Here is a 24530-nt window from a genome sequence, read left to right on the forward strand (position 1 = left end):
CATGGATGTATAACCAATATGATCCTGCAATCTGTACACATGGAAAAATGAGAATCATACCCTATCTGAATCAAATGTATGATATGTCAAGATCATTGTACTGTCTTGAGCAACTAATAAAAAAATACAGTGAATTAACAGTAAAACATCAGATTTTGATAGTTTCACTGGTGAATTCCATCAAATATTTAATAAGGAAATACCAATTTCTCTAATGTCTTTGAAGAAACAGAAGCAGAGGGAACACTGCCTAACATATCCTTTGAGGAAAGCATCACCCTAATATCCAAGCCAGACATTACAACAAAGGACAATTAGACCAGTTAGTTTCTCTCGTGAATCCAACAACAAAATCCTCAATAAAATCAGGGGCTGGGAGGCCGTAGCTTAGTGATACAGCACATGATAAAAAAGGCTGTGGGTTTACCGAGTGCAGTGGTACATGCTTGTAATCTACCCCAGTGACTCGGAAGGCTGAGGCAAAAGGATTGAGAGCTCAAAGCCAGCCACAGCAAAAGGGAGTTGCTAAGCAATTCAGTGAGACAGTGTCTCTAAATAAAACACAAAATAGGGCTGGGAATGTGGCTCAGTGGTTGAGTGCCCCTGAGTTCAATATCCAGTATCCAAAAAAAAAAAAAAAGCTGTGGGTTCAGGAAACTATGCAACTCCAAGGAAAAAACAGAGTCAATATTCTAGCTTATAGGCACCGGCAATGAATTTCTCAATAGGACCCCCAAATCTCATGAAATAATGCCTAGAATTAATAAATAGGACAGCATCAAATTAAAAAGCTGCTGCCCAGCAAAGGAAACTATTAGAAATGTAAAAAGAGAACTACATATTTGGATGAAAATCTCTGCTAGCCACTCTTCTGATGGAGAATTAATATGTTAAATATACATAAATCCTTTACATCAAAAAAAAATCTTACACCAAAACTTTACACCCAAAATCCAAATAATATTGTCAATAAATGGGCAAATGGATTAAATAGACACTTGTCAAAATAAGAAATACAAATGCCAACAAATATATGAAATAAAGTTCAACATCATTAGCAATTAGGTAAATGCAAATCAAAACTACACTGAGATTTCATTTCACACTAGTCAGAATAGCAGTCATAAGGATACAAATAATAATAAATGCTGGAGAGAATGTAGAGAAAAACGAACACTTTACACTGTTGGTGGGACTGCAAATTAGTATAACCACTATGGAAATCAGTATAAAGTTTCCTTAAAAGACCAGGCATGGAACCACTGCATGACCCAGCTCTACAGCTCCTCGGTATTTACCCTAACGGATGGAACTAGAGACTATCATATAAAGTGAAATAAGCCAAACTCAGAAGATTCAGTGTTGTATACTGTCTCTCACATGCAGAAACTAGAGAAGGAAAAAAAAAAAGAAAGGTCAAGGTAGGGGGAATCTCCTAAAAAATCAAAGGAGGGTCAGTAGAGAAAAGGGACGAAGGGGTGGAGTGGATAGTTGCTGGAGAGTGATATTGGCTAAATTATATTACATTGTATGCATCTATAAATATATAACAACACATCCCATCATTACACACAACTATAATGCACCAATTTTTTTAAAAATGTGTGTGTGGGGGGGTGCTGTGGGTTCAATCCACAACACCAAAAGAAAAAAAAAATCAATTTATAAAAAGAATTATATACCACAACCAAGTGAGATTTATTCCAAGGATGGAAGGCTGGTTGAACATGTGAAGACCAATTATACCAATGTACTCATAAAACTGCTCAAAGAAGAATCAAAAGCTCATGTCAATAGTTGCAGAAAAATCACTTGCCAATATCCAACACCCATTCATGATAAAAACTCTCCATAAATTACAAATAAGGAACTTCTTAAATTTGATAAAGAACATCTACCAAAACAATTGCCATTAACCTATTTAACAATGAGAAACAACAGCAAGGCGAGACTGCCCCCTCATACCAAAAGATATACTAGAAATTCACCACAAGATACACTGAAAAATCTTAATAAAAAAAAGGAAATAAGAGGTATAAAGATTGGGAAGGAAAAAAATAAAGCTGTCAACATTTACTGATGACATGATTGTAAATGTAAAAATAAAAAACACAAAGAGTAGACAAGAATTTCCTGAAACTGCTAAGCAATAACAGGGTTATAGGTTAAAAACTGAATATATACAGAAGACATTTGCCAAGTGGGTATGGTGTCACACAGCTGTAATCCCAATGACTCAGGAAGCTGAGGATTGCCTAAGCAATTTAGCAAGACCCTATCTCAAAAGAAAAGTTTAAAAAGCAATAGTGATGTAGTTCTGCGACAGAGCACTTGCCTAGTACACAAAAATTTTTTAAATCCCTACTACCACAACAATGGTACAACAATAAAATTTTTAAAAATTCTGGGGAATACTGAAACAATTTAAAAGGAAGGAAAAATGAGAACAGTAATGAAAAATAAAAGGGATGCATGCAACTAAAAAGGAAACGATAAACCTAACTCTAACCATGATAATTACAATAAATAAAGAGACTGAATCATTACCAGATATAGTAGATTCAAGTAAAATAACAAGGGATAAAGAAGGATGATCAAGACAAAGGAGTCAATTTGCCATTTCTGGAATGGTAGAAGGAGGGCTATTGTAAATATATCCCTTCATAAAAACAAGAAAAACATTAACAAAGATGATCAAAATCAACTTCTTCATCAACCCTAGAAATTAACCAAAAATTTAACAATCTTTGAACTTTTGTAAAAAGGAATGAATGAATGAATAAATAAATAAATAAAGCAAGCTGGGTTTATGGCACTGTTCTACTCTCCTTTTCCTCTCTATCCATACCCATCCCTCACTTTGGCTCAGCAGTGACTCGGCAGCTGGGGTGGGAATCAGGCAGGGCACAGAAGAATTTTTAGGACAGTGAAATCATATTGTAAGACACTATAATGGTGTACATGTCATTCATTATACATTTGTCCAAACTCATAAAAGTACAACACAGGGGGGAAACCTAATGTAAACCATAAACTTTGGTGGTGAGGCATGAACACAAGTTCTATGATTGTAAAAAATATGGCCCTATGGTACAGGATGTTAACAAGGAAGAATGTGTATGTGAGGGCAAGAGATTCCTGGATATCTCTGGTATCTTCCTATAAACCCAACTCTGCTCCAGAAAGTCAAGTCTACTTAAAAAAAAAAAAAAAAAAAAATCACTAGGAGGGTCAACAACAGATCTGACTGGCAAAATAAATCAATAAGCTAGAGATAAATGAATTGAGATTATCTAGTCTGAGAAATCTCATGGAAAAAAAAAAACAATGAAGAAACTCAACAAGGGTTCAAAAACCTACATGATACCATCAGGCATACCAACATACACATAATGGGGGCCTCAGAAGGAGACAAAGGGAGAGGATATTTGAATAACCTCTGAAAATATGCAAAAAAGTCTTTATGAACTCCAATATGGATACAATCAAAAAGATACACACTTAAATTCATCACAGATAAACTATTAAAAGCTGAATATTAAGAACTTTCTTTTTTTGGGGTTGTTGATAGAACTTTATTTATTTATTTTTATGTGGTGCTGAGAATGGAACCCAGTGCCTCACACATGCTAGGCTTTACCACTGAGCCACAATCCCAGCCCAGGAGAACTTTATTGAAAGGAGAAAGCTCATTCCATATAAGTGATTCTCAGTAAGATTAATAGCAGGACTAGGGTCATAACTCAGTGGTAGAGCACTTGTCCAGCATGTTTGAGGTACTGGGTTCAATTCTCAGCACCACATATAAATAAAGACCCATCAACAACTAAAATATATTTTACACACACACATATATATATAAAATCAATAGCAACGTCCTTATCAGAAATCAGAGGTCAGAAAACAGTGGAATAACACATTTAAAGTGCTGAAAGTAAGTCAATAAATAATTCTATCCTCAGCAAAACTACCATTTAAAAATAAGAGAGAAATTAAGGTATCACAGATAAACAGAAACTGGAAAAAACTTGCTAGCAGATCTGTACTATATAAGAAGTACAAAACAAGTCCAGTAGGCTGAGCTCAAAGAACATATAGATGATAACTTGAATCCATACAGAGCTATAAAGTATATCAGTAATAACTAAAAGCAAAAATAATTTTTTTTGGTAACTGCTTTTATATACCATAATTTGTAAAGATGCATTTTCTAACAGGAAAGCTGTAAACGCTTACGCTAAAAAAGAAAGATCAAAGACTAATAATCTTCACACTTTAAGAAGCTGGAAAAACAGCAAACTAAATCCAAAGCAAGCAGGGGGAAAGAAATAAAAGAAAAAGAACAGGAAAAAAAAGGTGGGGGGGGGGGGGGATATGGGAAAAATAACAGAGAAAGTAAACAAAGCCAAGAAATTGATAAAGTATAATATGAAGCAATATCTGATGAATGGCAGTCACAATTATGGTTGATAACACTATTCTTGGTAACTGATAGAATAAGCAGACAAAAATCATCAAGGATATGTGAGACCCAATAACACAGTATCAACTAATTTGACCTAAGTTAACAGGAGGATCACACACAAGTTCAAAGTCAACCTCAGCAACTTAGTAAAACCCTGTCTCTAAATAAAATATGAAAAAAGGTCTGGAGAGGTAGGTAGCTTAGTGGTTAAGCACCCTGGATTCAATCCCTGGCACCAAAAAAAAGGGGGAGGAGCAAAATAAACCCAAGGCAAGAAGTAAATATTAAAGAACAGAAATTTGTTTATGTGCAGTGCTGAGAACTGAACTTTAAAAAAAAAAAAATCACTAGGAGGGTCAACAACAGATCTGACTGGCAAAATAAATCAATAAGCCTCACACATACTAAGCAAGCGCTCCACCACTGAGCCACAACCCCAGCCCGAAATCAATGAAATCTTCTGACACAGAAATTAGACTAAGTATCAATGAAAGCAAAATCTATTTCTATTGGAGGGGGGAAAAGTACTCATGAAATTTATGAACCTCTAACCAGATTAATCAAGAAAAGAGAGAAAACAGGATATTTCTATATTGAACTTATAGACATTAAAAGATAAAACAGGAATTTAAAGGAAGAGCTCTCCACACACAAATTTGTCACCAATTATTAAAAATCACTGCAGAAGTAGGAGATAACCTGGATAGATACCCTACAGTTCTGTATTAATTTATTGTATTTTTAAAAAAAACCTTCAGAAAACTTCATCTCATATGATCCTATTGGTAAAAATTGCTTATCATTCCAGGAGAAATGGTAACAATTTGACACAATCTCTTTCAGAAAACAGCAGTACCCAGAAATATTTTTCAGTCCACTTTACGATACCAGTATTACTTCTTATATGGAAGCTGAAAATAATGCCAGAAAAAAAAAAAAAAAAAGAACTACTGATCAATACTCCTGATAAATATAAATCCAAAAGTTGCAACAAAATTTATGCAAATTGAACCCAAATGCATATAAAAATTATAATATACCATGATTAAGTGAGGCTTATCCCAGGAATGCAATGTTGGTTTCCTGAACATTCAAAACAATCAATATCCTTCATAAATTTAATAAAAAGTTCCATGATTGCAAAAACAGATGGAATAAGAAAATTTGACAAAATTGAATAACCATTTTAGGTAAAAACTCAAAACTTTGGGTGAGGATGTCTCAGTGTAGGTTCATCAATAATAACAAACATATAATCCTAACTTTCCATAGAAATTTTAGAATTAGCTTGTCTGTAACTTCAAAGAATTCTTGCGAAGTTTTGACTGGCACTGCCTTAAATGTATAGCTCAATTTTGGAAAACCTTTTGGAAACTCTAATATCCTAACTATTTTGAGTGTACTAATTCATAAATAGTATGCCTCTCGCTTATTTAGAGCCACTCTACCTGCTAGCCTCACCTATCATTACCATTTGATAAGAACATTCTACTGCACACTACATCAACAAAGTCAATGGAATCAAAAGGAAAACAATGAAGACATTCTTACCTGAGCTTCCTGAACTTTTTGAAGCTCTGATTGAAAGTCTTCCCCGTTTCCATTGTCCTCATCAGTATCACTGCAGACTCCACAAAAAAATGTAGGTGGAAGCTTTAATGAATCTGCTTTTGCTTTCTCTTCAACTGTTGGTGTCTTTTCCCAAACAATAACACATTCTTTTTCATTATCTAAAAATTTCACACAAAACAAGCAAAAAAAAAATTAGATGAAATCCAACTACTCTACAACAGTGACTGGCTTTCAGTGGTTCTCAATGTAATCCACAGACCAAGATAACAAAACGTAGGAATACTAATAGAGAATAAGGACCACCAAGAGACCAGTGTTTTTCATGTAACATTATTTTTAAATATTTTAAGTTACTAGGGACAAGGACATGTTAAATAAAATTGATTATTATAGAAATGATTATCAGATCAAGAGGTTTCTTTCAAATAGATGATTTGTTTTTTTAAAAAAAAAAAATCTAATTAGTCATTTAAACTCAACATACCTGCTAGATTTTCTTCTAATGGCCTATGTTTTTCTGAGTCATCCAGATAGAGTTTTCCATTAAGTTTCCTGACAGCCATTTCAAAATCTTCATCTTAAAGTAAAAACAAGTATTTCTAGTAATTAGTTTTGAGGTTTTTCTAAGACACAAAGCTAGGACTTATCTCGAACTTCATTCTTTCCTTCATTTACCATATCCACACAGTCCATTTTTGCCAACTGGAAATCCCTAATGCCTCTCCTGTTTTTAGAGCTTTCACTTGTACTCTATTCCTATTGGGGCTGGCTTACTATCATTTTAGCACAGCTTCTAATCTCCTGTTTCCACAACACAATCCTCTACACCACTGCCCAACTGGGATTTTTTGAGCTTGTAAGTATCCTGCTTAAAAGCTCTGATATGGCATACAAAGTTTTCCATCACTGGAACCTTGTCTAAGAGTTTTGAAAAATTATTACTTTCAATCCCTCAAAACGCCTGCCTAGCACATGATAGCAAACCAAAAAAACTGCTTGTTTAATGAATGCCATTCTTCTAATCATTATATCCACTGACTGTTTACACATTTAGGGAAAATATCTACCTGTAAGGATAGTAACAATAAGTTCTAAAAGTTGGTTCTACAATAATTAAACCATACTCCAAATTACTAAGATTAGCAAAACCAACGTGCTTTTTAAAACAATAAAATATTTACCATCCTCCTCTTCTTCACTAACATAATCTGGTTTATTCTTATAGCAGAAGAAAGTTGGAGGAAGTTTAAGTTTGGTTGCAAGTGCTTTTTGCTCAGGAGTAGGGGTTAGTTCATAAACAATGAGAACATCATCATCTGAGGGAGGATCTTCCAGTTTTTTCTTCTCTTCTGCTGTAACACAAGTAAAAAAAACTGATAAAGACAAAAGTGCTGAATAACTATTATCATTAATATTCTAACTAAAAATAAAGTATCACATAATTTACCTATAGGTTAAAATGCACACAGATAAAAACATGAATACTTTGGTGCAGACCAAGCTTTATGATAATCATAAACTAGTATTAGCAGCCTAATTTAGTGTTCTCCTAAAACCTTTACAAAATCTACGTTAAAAATATTCTTTTACTTTTTAGCAACTGAAAAGAATAACCAACTCATTTCCATAATTTAAAAAAGTCCTCCCCCCATGACTATATTTGGCATACTACAGAACGGCAAATTATCCATGCATTTGCATCAAATGAAAAAAAAACTTAAATAAACCTTAAATAATATGAAACTAATCCAGAGCTAACCTTCATTAGTTCCTACAAGGAAAGTTAAAAATTGTTAAGGATGGCAGGTGACTGAGTTGCATATGGTTTTGCATCCAGTTTCCAGTGTGAAACTAGACAAAATTCAATAAAAACTATCATCCTATGGGTAAGTAATACTCTAAGAACCCAAGATAATTTCTATGGCTGAAAATATACCCCACCCGGCCCCTCCTTCCCACTACCCTCCAATGTATAGGGCAAAAAAGGAGGAGGGAAAAGGGAATTTTACGTGTAATCTGTTCTGGTCTATGAAAAAAAATTCTGACTAAAGAAAAAGATAACTTAAGCCAATGAAGAAGCATGCCATGTACACAATGGTAATAGGGAAATATTCTCTAGAGCCATGCTGTCCCACTATGACAGCCAAGCCACATGTGGCTATTTAATACTTAGAGAGGAAGATAGTTCAAACTGAGATGTGCTGTCAGTGTAAACATTCATATTGGATTCTAAAGACCTGGAATAAAAAAAGAATATGAAATATCTTACTAATTTTTTATGCTAATTAGAAGTTGATATTTTGGATATATGGATTAAATCAAGTACATTATTAAATTGATTTAATCTGTTTTTTAAAACCACCTTTTTTTTTAACGTAGCTACTAGAAAATCGTAAATTATATATATAGATATGTTTTATTTCAACTGGATGACACTTCAGAGCCCCTCCTTTTACAATGTTAAACTTGCCCCACTCCTCCATGACAAACAAAAACTTAGTATCAATTTCCTAGCCAGGGACAGTAAAGGAACCCTATACTTTATTAAATACATATTCTTATTTCAGTTCTGCTATTAGTTGAAAGAGGACTCAGTAAATCAGAGAGCTTCTCTTGACCTCAGGTGCCTCATGTCTAAAGTCACATTTCTAAGGTCTTTTGGAACTATGTCCTCAGATTCCAAACAGAATAAGGTTGTCTGGGTCCTACAGTAGCATACTGATAAGGATCCCTGGCGTAAGAGGAAACCTAACATAGAGTTCCCAGAGACTATCCACTTTTCTATGACATCCAACACACTTTTCACGTAATTTCTCAAAGATTGCATTTTCTAAGAGCTGCCTTAGCTAGTAATAATTGGTCATTTTAAACATGAAGGTTCCAGTACCGAGGACTTTCACTCTATCACTATAGTTTTGGGTGCTCAAGATGTGTTACTAGACAGTAATGGTGAGTACTCATTTATCTGATTTTGCTCCTAAAGGTCTTTTAACAGATTCTTCCTTCCTATTTCACTCTAGTTGCAATACTTACTTCTGCAAATGATCTGTGCTACATATACAACATACAGGCTATAGAATGGTGGCTATGAAAAATAATTAAATACACTATTTTCCTAAATGACATACAAAAAGAAATCCTTAAAGGACTGAATACATGCTGCTGCCATCGCATTTGAATACTGGCAGACATTAGTGGCTGAAGATAAGGGTTAGATAAAAACATAGGTCCTCATTAAGCAGAGCTGAAAACAGAGCAATAAAGTAGAAAGCAGCAAAACAAAACAAAACCAGTGTGCAATAATGAGAAAACACATAGCATCCAGGTACATTTTTTAAAAATACTATTAAAAGGTGTTATATCACCAGTCAAAAGATATTTTGCTTAAAATGGCATTCTAAAACATGCACATTGTAGCGTTAAGTACTTAATTTCATACAGCCACGGTTACTTTGCTAAGGATTACCAGCTGCTAGCCACCTCATACTGAGATTACTAGCTCTATACCTTTGCTCTCAGTCTGTGAGGAAGGGGTGCTGGTCCAAAAGGCCATTGGATTAGATTTAAATAAGCTAAAATTAAATCCTAGAAAATAAAATTTTTTTTTTAATTTCTCAATATTTTGGAATATAAAATGAATATGATTTAAAATATAAAAAGCCAGAGTTCTTCAATTTATCCCAATCTGGTTATGCTACATATTTATTTATTCCAGTGCTTTCATATTTTGCTCACTTAATAAATGGTGGCAAAACTAACTAACTTAATGTGTGAACATCTCAATACCATGAGCTCTGAGTATAGACAAAATAATATAATTGAGAATGAACACTTTAAAAAAAGACAAGTTAATGCTCATGACTTAAATTTTTGAGTCTTTATACTGTATTGGGGTTTTTCTGCTCTGCCCTCACATAATACATTTATCTTCCAGTTATCAAAATCTCTTAAATAACCAACAATCTCTGTTACTGTTTGAATACTCATGAGTGAATTCACTTAGGGAGAAAAAGGTCTGCTCAAGAATCCTTTGGGTGTTCTCAAAGCAATATTTATGACCCAATTTTACTAACACATCAGTGTCATATGCAGAGTTTGCATTATATGAATATTAAAACCAAACAAAAACAAGTGTGTTTAACTCTACAGACTAAGTACTTACCCTTTTCTGGTGTTTTAAATGTGTAATTAGTTGAAGATTCTTCCTTTGGAAAGGAGGCAAACAGACTTTTGACTTTGCCATTTGAGGATTGTTTGATATCAGAGTTCTCTGACAGTTCACATTTGTTAGGTTCCACTTTTCTTTCAGATCCACTCTGGACTACTGTACTGGTTGTACTGGTTTCACTATTGTGGTTTTTCAAAGGTGCATTAAAACTAAATCCAAACAAAGACCCAGTGGCTGAACTATTGCCAAATGCAAATGGTTTTGATTTTTCACTACTAAAAATGCTTTTCACAGACTCTGAACCAAATACAAACTTTGGAGGAGAAACCACTGCTTTTGTTGTTGTTTCAGATGTGCTAGACATTTCTCCAACTTCTGAATTTGCATCTGGTACATCATCACCCTGTATTAAATCTGTCCTTTCTCTTGTGGTTTCTTCCAATACAGCTACAGCAATTTTGCCACATGGTGACTCTCTAGGAGTGCCTGAACGAGAAACATGAGGTGTTATCAAAGAATCTTTTTCTTGGGCTGTTTTTGCTTCATCAAAAATTTTCTTAAAGGAGTCTGCAACATCCTGTAGTTTAAAACGGACGGCTAAATGTTCTACTTTTCTTTCTCCATCTGCAAAATCACAGGCAGTCCACACCCATACTCTTTCTGTCCCTTTCATACTTTGTAAAGTCATGTCTGGAGTTATTCTGTGATTGGCACAAAGCTTTAATACCTGGTCTCTTCTCATCACTATGCGAACTTGCTTATTTTCATAATTCTGTAAGATCTTTATATCACCAATGCCCCTTTCTTTCCACTGACTAACATCTTTATCATATCTATAGAGTTTTGCTCTGTGACTAAAAACAACTTGCTCATTTTCCTCACCACTGGACACTTGAACTAGATCAGGTAAAGGTACAACAGGTTCAAAGTACTGTCCATCTCTCTCTTCTTCTTGAGTAACATCAGATTCTTCATCAGTGCCAACAGAGGTCCCACTCTGATTCAACTTGGCAGGAGACTTAGATGGGCTCAAAGCAGATTTAAAACTAAAGTTAAATCCTGTTGTTGATTCACCAAAGCGGAAGAGGTTTTTTCTCACGGGGCTGCTTGCCAATGGAGAAGCATGTACTGAGCTACTGCTTACACTATCATCCAAAGCATCTTCCCTTAAGTCATAGTTATCCCACTCTAAAGTGGGCCCAGTGTTTTCAGAATTTGGCTTGACTGTTGTGTCTGAGGCACTGGCAGCATCTGTACCTGAACTCTTATTCCCTTCATCAGTGACTTTTGTTTGATCATTTGTCAAAACTGTTTTGAAATCTTTCAGTCCACTCTTCATTTCCTCAGCTCTCTGTATTAATTTGGCAGCTCTGCCAGTATCAACTAGTTTATGTGGAGTTTGAAGTGGAATATCTAACAGAAGTCGCTGGCACTCTTCAAATTTCTGCTTGAATTCTTCAGCTAACTCTGGTGTTTTAAATTTTGCTGCCAGCTGTTCCAGTTTGGCATCGCCATCAGAGAAATCACTAGCTAACCACATCCATGCTCGATCTGATCCAGAGAGAGGCTTGAGGTTCATCGTAGTTGTTATCCAGTGATTGGCACATACTTTTAATACTTGTTCCCTTCGCATCAGCATTCTTAGTTTACCATTGACTTCATTTTTGAGAATTTTTAAGTTCCCCAAACCCCTTTCTTTCCACTGACTTATCTCAGCATCAAACCTAAATAATTTCACTCGCTGTGAATACAGAACTTTTTCATCTTCTTCTCCTGTTACAAGTTCCACTTTTTCAGGCATTTGTACTACTGGTTCAAAATGGATGTCATCACTGTCCTCAGTTTTATAGGCATCATCATCTTTCTCAAGATCAGCAGAAGTGCTGGCTTTTTCAGTCATTTTACCACTTTGTGATGAGAATAATTTTTCTCCAGCACCTGAAAATCCCTTAAAATTAGGGTCTTTCTTGCCAAATTGAAATCCTTCTCCTGAAGTTGACTTTGCAAGATCTGCAAAGGTAAAAGTGCTGCTTGTCTGACCAAAAATTACACCACTGCTATTCTTCTGACTATGAACATCCTGAGCCTGGGAACTGGTGTCATTTTCAAGGTGCTTTCCACTTTTCTTCTCTTGATTTCCCTGTTCTTGAATGCCAAATTTAAACCCATCAGCAGACATAGGGATGGAAAAACTAAATCCTTCTTTTATTGACTTAAATTCTGTATTAGAAGAACCCTGAAATGTAAATGAAGGTGTGTTTTCTTGATCCGCATGGCCAAATTTAAATCCTTGCTCTGTAATGCCAAATTTAGAAGTTTTTTCTGGAAAGTTACCTTTAAATCCTGTCCCCACATGACTTTCAGAAGAGTCATTTATCTTCGTCTTTGAGCCCACTGTGAAAGCTGAAGGAGCTTCTGCAATAGGTTTGGGAGCTGGTTTAGCAGCATCACAAGCAACACATTTTAAAGAAGTACTCTCATTTTGTACAAAACAAACACTGCAATCCCACTGTCCTTCCTTTTTGGCAAACATTCCTTCAAATCCATTCTTTGGAGCCTTGCTTACCTCTGAAGAGGCAGGCGCTGTAACAGTTGTAGGCTGATTCTGTTTATTTGGATTCTGACAAGCAATACATTGGGTAGCGCTTGCTTCATTTCGTACTAAGCATAAACTACAATCCCACTGTCCATCCTTCTTGGTGAACATTCCCTCAAATCCACTCTTTGGAACCTTGCTTATCTCTGAAGTACCAAACTTGAAAGAAGCAGGAGCTGGAACAGCAGAAGTGGATGTACTTGGCTTAGCAGGATTCTGACAAGCAATACACCTTGTAGCATTTGCTTCATTTCGCACTGAGCATGAACTGCAATCCCACTGTCCTTCCTTCTTAACAATCATGTCCTCAAATCCACTCTTTGGAGTTACACTGATGTCTGAAGTACCAAACTTAAAAGAGGCAGGCTCTGAAACAGAAGTAGTAGGCAGACTCTGTTTTCTTGGATTCTGACAAGCAACACATTTTGCAGAGCTTGCTTCATTTCTTACCAAACACACACTGCAATCCCACTGTCCTTCCTTCTTAGCAAACATGTCCTCAAATCCACTCTTTGGAGTTACACTGATGTCTGAAGTACCAAACTTAAAAGAGGCAGGTTCTGAAACAGAAGTAGTAGGCAGACTCTGTTTTCTTGGATTCTGACAAGCAACACATTTTGTAGAGCTTGCTTCATTTCTTACCAAACAAACAATGCAATCCCACTGTCCTTCCTTTGCAGAAAATACAGATCTGAAATCACTGTTAACAGACTTAGGAAGATCTCCCTGGCTGAATTTAAAAGAACTTTGATGAACAAATGAAGATCCAGTTTTGTTAGGAGACTTTGTATTCTGACATGCAATGCACCTAGATACAGTAGGTTCATTTCTTACTAAACAAATACTACAGTCCCAGTGGCCTTCTTTCTTTGGAGTCATTGATGCAAATCTATCTTGAGCATTTTCTGGGCCAGTTTTAGGAGTAGAACCAGTTTCTACTAACGATGAACCTATGAGTTCATTATTACTTGGGTTTAGATTTTGGCATGATACACATTTCTTAGCAGTTGCAACATTCTTTAACGAGCAGCTGTTACAATGCCACCAAGAGCCTTCTTTCTTTGCAAACTGAAATTCAAAATTCAGGTTTCCATCATCAGATTTGCAAATATCTTTGTTCTCATGACTTGCAGGTTCTTTTACAATTCTGATGGTCTGATTTGGTGCTTTGGCTACATTTGTTCCTGAGGTTTTTAAAAGGTTTTGGGCTTCTTCAAACTTACACTTAAAAAGTGTTGCTTCCTCAGGAGTTTTGAATCTAATAGCAAGCTGTTCTGGTTTTGGCAATTCATCTGCATAATCAAGGGCATGCCATACAAAAGATCTGTCTGATCCAGCATTTGGTGTCAGTTTCATATCTGGACTGATGTAATGATTTGCACAGATTTTTAATACTTGTTCTCGTCTCATTAGAAGGCGAATTTTACCAGATGTCTTATGCCTTAGTATTTTTACATTGCCTATCCCACGTTCCTTCCATTCTTTGGATTCTCCATCAAAACGGAACAATTTTGCACGGTTGCAGAAGAATTCTTCTTCATCTTCCTCACCTGTTTTTACTTCAATTTTATCAGGAAGTGGTACCACAGGCTCAAAATGAGGACCATCATCATCATCATCCCCATGGGCACTTCCTCCATCTGTTTCATGATTCTTATTTGTCGGTTCTGGAGCAGGTGCTCCAAATATAGATTTCCCTGGACCATGGAAAGTAAACATATCATCACTTCGACGAAAACCAGAACTCTTTTGCTGATTTGGTCCCATGTTTTCTGTAAATGAGATTCCAGAAACATTTTTACTTCCAAAACTGAATGTATTTCGAGGCCCAACAGTTTGACTAGGAACTGGTTTTGGTCCACTATAGCTGTCTCCTTGCAAAGGTTTATCTGAAGTCAGGAGACCTAAAAGGCTTTCACTGTTACTATAAGGTGTAGAAGTGGGTTGCGTCACAACCTGTGGTGAAGAAAATGTGAAGTCACCATCATTTGACTTGAAATTTGAGTTAAATTTAAAAGGAGTTGGCTGTGTTGTATGTGCCGGTGTTGTCAATGATGGCCGTATTGCTTCACCCTGCATGGGCTGAACAAAATTAGTTTTTCCAAATTCTATGACTTTAGAATCTGCAGATCTTGAAGCATGAGCTGCAACTGGAGGCTTTGTGAAGTACCCTGGTTCTGGTAAAGGGGGATTTGTGCTTGTCTGCTGAACATTGTAATTAAAGTAATCATCACCCCTGGGTGACAGAATTCCTGTTGCAGGAGATTCAAAACGCAACGGAGGACCATACATTTCCTGAGAGAACATACAAGCAGATGAGCTTTGCACTGGTGGTGTGTGCATCTGTTGTGAATAGGCATAAATATGCTGTTGTGGTGGAAGCCTATTCATGCCATAAACTGGACCCTAAAAGAAAAAAATTAAAAACATTTTGTAGATTGTCTAAAAAAACACAAAGAACTAGATACAAATCACTTCTCATAAACTTCAAACTTGAGTATTAAGTGAAGAAGATATTAGGATAAACAGAACTTCAATAAGAAAATTACTACAAAGATAAGTGCATGTATACTTGACATATAATGAAAATTAACAAAAGCATCTTAAAGATCTACATCTACAATAGAAAATTTCCTCATTAAACAATTTCTCAAATGATATTAACAATAAATAGTATTGATAATGAAGACTAATATTTAACGAGCATTTATTAACATGCCAACTGAGCACTGTTTAATTATCTCATTTAAAAATCTTCAAAAACCCTATGAACTAAAGTATTATTTTATCCTCATTTTACATATGAGGCATATGATATAGAGAGGTTAAGAAACTTGCCCAAGGTCACAATAAGCGGAAGAGCAAGGGTCTAACTGCATATCTCAACCCACTAGCCTCAAAGCCCTCACATTCAACTATTGCTGTAATATTGGGTCTTAACCAAGAGTTATATAACCACATCAGGTATAGAACTACTTACCACACAGTGGTAGAATAAGGACATTTCTAGTCCTATTTCTGTCAAAACAGATAAAGGACCCAACAACATCACCACTCCCATTTTTAAAATATCCAAAATATTCACACTTATTGTTATGTCACAAAAATAACGTGACAAAAAGCATAACTTCTATATCTAGAAAGAAATGTAAAATGTCCATATCCTGAGGGATATTGTAAGCTTTAATACTGAACTAGTCCCTTGAATTTCTTGAAAAAAACACCTAAACAATTAAAAAAACAAATAGTTACAAATATATAAATTATTCCTTTGTTACCTTTGTGGGAGTAACATTAGCTGCTGGTCTGAGAAGATACTGGGAATTATATGCTGGTGACTGACTATAATATACTGAAGGGCCAGTAGTTGCAACTAAAAAAAAAAAAAAAAAAAAGGAAAAAAAAAAGAAAACACTGTTAAAGTCTATACTACAGTTAAGACTACCTAAATAAGAACTACAAATATAAAAGTAATAGAAACCAAACAAAGAATTAGCTAGATAGATTTTTTTAAAATTTCTATATATCAAAATACACCATAAAGATTATCAAACTAGGAAAAAACTGCTAGAACAGGGTGAGGTATATACTGTGCCAGTAATCCCAGCAACTCCGAAGACTGAAGCAAGAGTGAGGCCCTTTCTCAAAAACCAAACAAACAAGCAAATTTAAGAAGGACTTGGGATATAGTCCAGTGGTAAAGTACTACTGAGTTCAATCCTAGTACCACAAAAAGGGGGGGAGGGAGGATCCAAGAAGTGACACAAAGAATAAGCAGCGGAATATAGCACAAATTTGATCAACAAGAACAAGTGCTTAAGGGCTGAGAATATAGCTCAGTTGGTAGAGTGCTTATGCACAAGTCCCTGGGTTCAATCCCCAGCACCACAAACAGGTATCCAAAAAGGAATAGCAGGATCAACATAGAAATACTACAAATACAACAGCTAAAAGGATTTAGAAACCAAATTGCATCTGATGGCTTCAAAGGCTATAATACTGAAGGAAGCCTCAAAAATCTGCAGAATGACAAGGCTGCATTTTGTAAAGTCAAGCTATTACGATCTAAAATAACCTGACAAATTCATGAAAGGGATCTCAAAAGTAATATAAAATGTTCCTTTGCTTAAAAATACTAATAAACACATTAAAACCACTCATGTTCATATGCAAACTATTTGCTCCATCTATTTTGTGAGTTTTACAGGAAACCAAACTAAAAGGCACTCATATTATACACAACGACATTCCTGTGTTTGCTCTGTTTTGACAGTTTCACCAGAAAATCAAACAAGCAAAACACCTTTACGGCTATTTGTGAAAGAAAGAGAAATTGTGACTCTAGAGGTGCCAAGCAACTGATTCTCAGAAAGCACTGAAAAAGACCTACAAAGGGCTATTCCGAAGCCCACCTCTGAATCTGTAAACCTAATGGAACTACCTGGTAAAGGCAGTTATTTTGGACCTATTTTGAGGAGGAGGAAACAGGAATACAACAAGGTAATAAATATATGCCAAGAATCCTAAAAGTCTGCAGTTTAACTACAGAGACTTTATCAATGACCACTACACCTCAGTGGGAAAAACAGAGTTCTTATAATCTACTAAAAATTATCTACTACAAAAGAAAAAAAAAAAAAAAAAGAAAATCACTACATGAGCAGATAACTCAGGAAAGAAAGAAATGAGATTATGTTGAGAATGACATTTTTAAAAAACTTTAAAACTGATGTCATTTTTGCTTTTACAAACTAACAAAAGTTTCTGTAAATTGTTAACAGTCCATATTACCAAGAGTGCAAAAATGGACACTCTGAGATACTTCTTTTTTAAATATTTATTTTTTAGTTGTAGTTGGACACAACACCTTTATTTGTTTATTTATTTTTATGTGGTGCTGAGGATCGAACCCAGGTCTCGCACGGGCTAGAAAACGCTCTACCACTGAGCCACAACCCCAGCCCATCTGAGAAACTTCTAATAAGAGCAAAAACTGAATTTTTAAAACAGCCAACAATTCTAGAATGTGTCCACAGCATTATTTGTGAGAGCACAAACTAGAAACACAAATAAAGAAACAAAATTTGCAATACTTCTACATGAAGAGATACCACATACTCATTAGTAGTATTTTCAAGTAATACTTTTTAAAAATGCTTGAAACTTAAAAGTAACATTTAAAAAGCTGGCAAACTCATCTATACATGACAACAGTCATAAAACATACTTTATGTAAACAAAGAAACAGAAATTCTCCAAAATGATAATAGGATTCTGATAGGAAGGTAGTTTTTAGTTTACACTGTTCAGTACTTCTTAATATTTCCAAATAAGCTTATTCATCTTTTTTTTATCATCTTACTTTTGAAAGACAAGAACCATCTTGGTATATTTTTACTTCTGTTGAGGGAAAAAAATGTCTATGAACACAGGAATAGAAATTAGAAGACCTGGGCTCTCTCCCTTTCCATGCCACAAAGTTACTTTGTGAACCTGTCAATAAGCCACTTGAGTCTTTATCTTCCTCAGCTGTAAAATGAGGATGTATTACTTCACACTTCATAGGGTCATTATAAGAATAAAACAACGTGAATGTTGTGTTTATATACTTATAAAACCAAAAGACCTTTTAAACCTACACATGAAAGAAATAGTTGTGACCCACAAGGTACCAAGTGACACTGCCCATAACACTTTTAAAAACAAAAGGTTAACCAGTCTTTTTATTCTCACTGTACAAGGCTCTAGAGAATGCACAAGGATTTTAAATGAGCAAAGTCTGAGGTCTAAACATCTCATATACTTATCTTTCACTACGACATTTGGTAAGTTTGCCTTCACAGGATTTTCCATTATTTGCTTGCCTTTAGAAAACACTGTCCTAAAAGGATACAATGGGGTTGCCGTACTATGGGCCATCACACAAATGTACTAATAATCTAAACTAAATCTGCTTATTCTAAATCATTCCTGGGTTAAAAGCAAGTAGGAAAAAAAAAAAAAAAAAATACATGCATTACTATCGGTTGAGTATCCCTTATCCAAAATGTTTGGGCTTAGAAAGAAGTGTTTTCAGATTTTAGAATATTTGCATACACATAATGGGATGTCTTGGGAATGGAGCCCAAGTCTAAACATGAAATTCACTCATGTTTCATATATACCTTACATACATACACTGTAAATTATTTTATATAATATTTTTAATGCAACTATATTCTGACTGCAACCTGCACATGAGGTCAGATGTAGGATTTTCATTTATAAACTGGCATGCAAAAAAAAGTTTCAGATTTTGAGGTTTTTAAGATTCAGATATTTGGAATGGTGTGCTCAATCTACAGCATTTGGGAAATTTGTCTCAAGTAAAAGAAATCTATTTTTATTCTCATTTCTGGCTGCCTGGAGCCAATGTATCATATTGGCAAGTTGCTCTGAGTCAGATAACTTATAGTTTGGATTACAGCTCCTTCAGTAACTGATAAATAAGTTACCTATCTTTCTACACTCACTTCTTCATCTATAAAGTTGGGATTAATAATGGTACCTACCACTGACTTATTGTAAATAAATAAAATTTTTAAAAAAGCACTTTTGCACATAGCCAAATCTCAGTAAGTACAATTAGTAATCTTGATTCATTTGGTATTTGCTATATATTGTATAAATGCCAAAGAAATTCCCATACCTACCTGCACATATACAAATGTCATAGTAATTATAGAGGCAAGTATTATCTCCAGGTTTACTTAAGACAGCTAATAAGTGACAAAGAACAACTAAAAAACCCAACATGGTTTAGCTCCAAACTCCTTTTCCTTCTGTGCATGGTATTTCAAATTAAACTCTGTATTAATGTTCTGCCTCTCTTTAGATTATCAAAATATTCCCAAGAGGTTTAAATTCTTAATTAGATACCTCTTGGTGCATAATTATATCAGTTAACATTTCTCAATTTAAGGAATAATTCCACCTAAGATTCAGCTCATCTAAGATATACATTAAAGGGTTCTTTAAGCCTTGACAGACATGGAATCAGATAGAGCTTGATTTTTTGCTTCGAGTTATAAATTCTCAGTAATATCAAATATAGATTTTTAAGTAATTATAAGTAATCATATAACTGACATGTATATCAAACTACAGATAAGCTGATTTCATAATTTATCTATTTAAATGAAAAAGAGCCTAGGAATACAGCTCAGAGACAGAGTATACATGCAAGAGGCCCTCACTTTAATTCCCAGCACTGCGCAAAAAAAGGGGGTGGGGGTGAGTGGGTAATCTTACTAAAATCTGGGAGATTATTCAGTTGCCAGCTTACCTGTTAATGGAGCCCCATGAAAAGTCTGTGATCCTTGATACCCATCAGGCACTGGATCTGGTCCATAATTCTCTGCGGGCCACCGATGAGGGGATGCTGAGTTACTGCTATTTAGTTTCAACTCCTGCATTTCTTTCTATTGGAAGGGAAAAAAGGAAATAATTTTAAACATTTAACAATATAATACAAGACATAATGCCAGGACAAACACAATACTTATATCTAAAAACTGATGATACCAGGGCTGGGTTGTGGCTCACAGGTAGAATGCTCGCCTACCATGCGTGAGGCACCGGGTTCGATCCTCAACACCACATAAAAATAAAGTAAAGATATCATGTCCACCTATAGCTAAAAAAATAAATATTTTAAAAAACACGGATGATACCTTTTAAGAGATACTAATGAAATCTGGATAACAAGAACATGATTCTTAATTTGTTAAAATTTATCCATTCCCATTCTTTCACTCCTTAATTCCACCTACCTAATTCATTCACTCTAACCTAAAGAACTGAATTAACTACCTAAATTATCTCATATCCACTTTCCTTCCACACTTGCCTACATTAATCTTTGTAAAGTTGAGCCCCAGCCAAGACACTTCCTGACTCAAAATAAACAAGGCCTATAATTAACTTCTTTCTCTGACATTCATGGTCCTCAAGTAGTTTCAACCTAAGCATCCTGGCCACAGTCTCCTTTCCATGCTGCTGTATTCTTTGATCTATATGGACTACTCAACACCAAAACTCAATTCTTGATACATATTGTCATATGATATAACAAACTAATAGTAATTCTCAAGGTGAAGCTCAAATGCTCCATCAGCAAAAAAGAACTGTACTTGCCCAGAACTTAGTTATATATGTTCCAGGCTCTGCACTTCTGAATTAATGCTAACACACTAGATGGACAGTATAACTCATACCTTAAAGTGAGAAAGAGATGCAAGAAATGACACAGCTAGAGTTTGATCCAGATCTAAATCCAAAAAATGTTTTTTAATACCACTCTACTGCCTAGACAAGATAGCAGTTATATTGTTTTCTAATATAGCTATGTGGCAAACTATCCAATTTGTTACTTTATAAACAACTAAATGATGACAACTTACCTAACCCCAGAATCCACAAAATGTCCCTTTATAAAATTGGCATTTATCAAGAAATTGTTTCTTTAAAAAAAAAAAAAAACTATATTGGGGTATCAAACAGGTTGAATTTTTAAGTTTCAAACTTCTCTTAGCCCAGGAATCAGATCAGTTACAATAAGCAAGGTAAGAAACAAAGTCTGTCTAGATTTCTTTGTCGAGATTTGTAGTATGGTCTTCTAAAAGAAGCGTCAGAAACAAAAATTTCCCAGAAAGCCATATTTAGTTTCAACGCTATTTAAACTGCTATTTAGTTTCAACTCCTGCATTTCTTTCTATTGGAAGGAAAAAAAAACAAGTAATTTTAAACATTTAACAATATCATGCAGGAACCAATGCCAGGACAAACATACTTAAATCTAAATACTTCAAGCTAAATTAACAGTTTCCTCATTTATCCATCTATGTACCTATTTGAGATATTGCACATTCAAGAGAAACTGGGCTGGGGTTATGGCTCAGTGACAGAGCGCTTGCCTAGCATGTGTAAGGCACTGGGTTAGATTCTTAGCACCATATATAAATAAATGAATAAAATAAAGTCCTATCTATCTATCTATCTATATATATATCTATATATATATATATATATCTATCTATCTATCTATATATATATAGATAGATAGATAGATAGATATATTTTTTTTTTAGAGTCAGAAACTGGTAGAATTGACTGGAAAACTTAGTCACTAATGGTCTCTGGTCCATAGTTTTGAATTTGCAATCCAAGCTATAATCATAGTTCTAAAAATTCAATGAAATGGAAAATGTGATTGGACCTGATTTTAACCTGATTTCACTTTTCAAATGAGAAGCCGAACAGACTAAAATAAGGGACTGGCCCAAGATCATTTTTTTTTTTTTAGTTGTTGATGGACTTTATTGTCTTTATTTTCATGTGGTGCTGAGGATCGAACCCAGTGCCTCATGCATGCTAGGCGAGCATGCTACCACTGGGCCACAACCTCAGGCCCCCCAAGATCATTAGTAAGTAGTGGCAGAGTCTACTAGCTTCTTGTCCAATGAGAGTGTAAAAAAAATCTACTAGTAACCGCAATTCCAAAGAACTAAAGCCTCTTTGAGTGCTATGATATAAAATTGAATTCCTTACATAATAAAGTCAAATTCATATGAAAGTACTTAAAAAGATAAAAACTTGCAGGCTGAAGCTGTGGCTCAGTGGAAGAGCGCTTGCCTAGCATGTGTGAGGCACTGGGTTTGATCTTAGCATCACATACAAAAATAAATAAAGGTATGCTGTCCATCTACAAGTACAAAAAAATTTTTTTTTTAAAGATAAAAACTTTAAAAAGCGGGGCTGGGATTGTGGCTCAGTGACAGAGCACTTGCCCCATACATGTGAGGCTGCGGGTTCGATTCTCAGCACCACATAAAAATAAACAAAACAAAGACATTGTGTCCATGTATAACTAAAAAATATTTTTAAATAAATAAATAAAACTTTCAGAAGCTTAAAGACCACTTTTCAATTCCTAACTATAAATTTGACCCAAACCTCATTCACGGCCAATTTGAGAAATTAATTCATAGAACAAAGCATAATTAGTATATTTCAGTAGTTTGATTTGATCATTTAGGAACTTTCATGCCAGGAATCATAGTATGTTTTGAATAAAACAGTCTCTGCTTATGGCAGTATTGGGGATAGCTATATCCCAGAGTCCTTTTTATTTTGAGATAGGTTCTCACAAAGTTCTCCAGGCCTGCTTTGAACTTCTAGTTTTACTAACTTAATTTCCTGGGTAGCACAGGTATGCATCACCATATCCAACAACAGTCTCTACTTTTTTTCCTTCCATATTTTTTATTTGTACATTACAGTTGGACATATTAATGGGATTTGTTATATATTCATACATGCATACAATATAACAATATAATATATCACTCCTCAGCATTCTCCCACCTTCCACCCCTTGGGTCCCTTTCCTCTACTAATCTCTCTTTGATTTTTAGGAGATCCATCCTCAACTTTGTTTTCCGTTTTCCCTCTTTAGCTTCCACATATGAGAGAACCTATGACCCTCGACCTTCTGAATTTTACTTATTAAGCATAACATGATGGCCTGTAGTTCCATCCATTTTCCTGCAAATGGCAGTTTCATTTTTGTTTATGTCTGAATAAAACTCCACTGTGTGTGTGTGTGTGTGTGTGTGTATGTATGTATATCACATTTTCTTTATCCATTCATCTATTGATGGACACCTAGTCTTGTCTGGTTCCACAGTTTGGCTCCTGTGAATTGTGATGCTATACTATAAACATGGGTATGCATGTATCATTGCAGTAAAATGACTTTAATTTCTTCAGGGTAAATAATGAGAAGTGGTGTATCTCAGGCATATGGTGGTTCCATGCCTCCACACTGATTTCCACAGTAGTAGTATTAATTTACAGTCCCACCAACAGTGTAAAGTATTCCTTTTTCTCTACATTCTCTCTTAATGCCAGTCATTCTGACTGACATGAGATAAAAATGAAGTTGTTTTTTTTTTTTTTAACATTTTTTTTCTGTAGATGGACACAATGCCTTTATTTTATTTGTTTACTTTTATGTGGTGCCAAGGATTAAACCCAATGCCTCACACAAGTTAGGCAAGCGCTCTACCACTGAGCCACAACCCTGGCCCTACAGTGTAGTTTTGATTCAAATCTCCCTAATCGCTAATGATACTGAACATTTTTTCATGTATTTGTTGGCCATCTGTATTTCTTTTTGTTTAATTCATTTACTCATGAATTAATAGCATTTGTGTGTGTGTATGTGTGTGTGTGTGTAAAGTTTCTTGAGACCTTTATATATTATAGATATTAATCCTCTGTCAGAAGAGTAACTAGCAAAGATTTTCACACATTCTGTAGATTCTCTTTTTGTATCCCTAATTGTTCCCTTTGCTGTGCAGAAGCTTTTTGATTTGTCCCATTTATTAATTCTAGGTATTATTTCCTAAGATTTAGGGATCCTACTGAGAAAGTCACTGCCTGTGCCTAAAAGCTGAAGTGCTGACCCTGTTTTCTTCCAGGAGTTGTATACTTTCTGATATAATTCTGAGGTCTTTGATCCATTTTGAGTTGATTTTTCTGCAGAGTGAGAGATAAGGGTCTTGCTTCATTCTTCTACATATGGAAAACCAGTTTTCCCAGCACCATTTATTAAAAAGGCTATCTTTTCTCCAATGTAGGTTTTTGGCAACTTTGTCAAGGATCAGAGGACAGACTCTATTTTTTAA

General features: G+C 35.1%; 1 protein-coding gene across 3 annotated transcripts in view; it reads right to left on the bottom strand.

Annotated features, from left to right (window-relative positions):
* The window catches only part of LOC114103297 (E3 SUMO-protein ligase RanBP2), a 66531-nt gene that overhangs the window by 8544 nt on the left and 33457 nt on the right, over nt 1–24530 (bottom strand). For 2 of the 3 annotated variants that reach the window (XM_071601966.1, XM_034637277.2), the window contains exons 18-23: nt 20126–20261; nt 16080–16174; nt 10200–15207; nt 7219–7389; nt 6522–6614; nt 6017–6195 (exon numbers count right to left, since the gene is read on the bottom strand). In XM_071601966.1, coding sequence (XP_071458067.1) covers nt 6017–6195; nt 6522–6614; nt 7219–7389; nt 10200–15207; nt 16080–16174; nt 20126–20261 — 5682 coding nt within the window. The remainder of the gene's footprint in view (nt 1–6016; nt 6196–6521; nt 6615–7218; nt 7390–10199; nt 15208–16079; nt 16175–20125; nt 20262–24530) is intronic. The other variant, XM_071601967.1, reaches the window with a different exon arrangement.

This window comes from Marmota flaviventris, chromosome 14 (assembly GCF_047511675.1).
Source record: "Marmota flaviventris isolate mMarFla1 chromosome 14, mMarFla1.hap1, whole genome shotgun sequence".
Classification (NCBI taxonomy): Eukaryota; Metazoa; Chordata; class Mammalia; order Rodentia; family Sciuridae; genus Marmota; species Marmota flaviventris.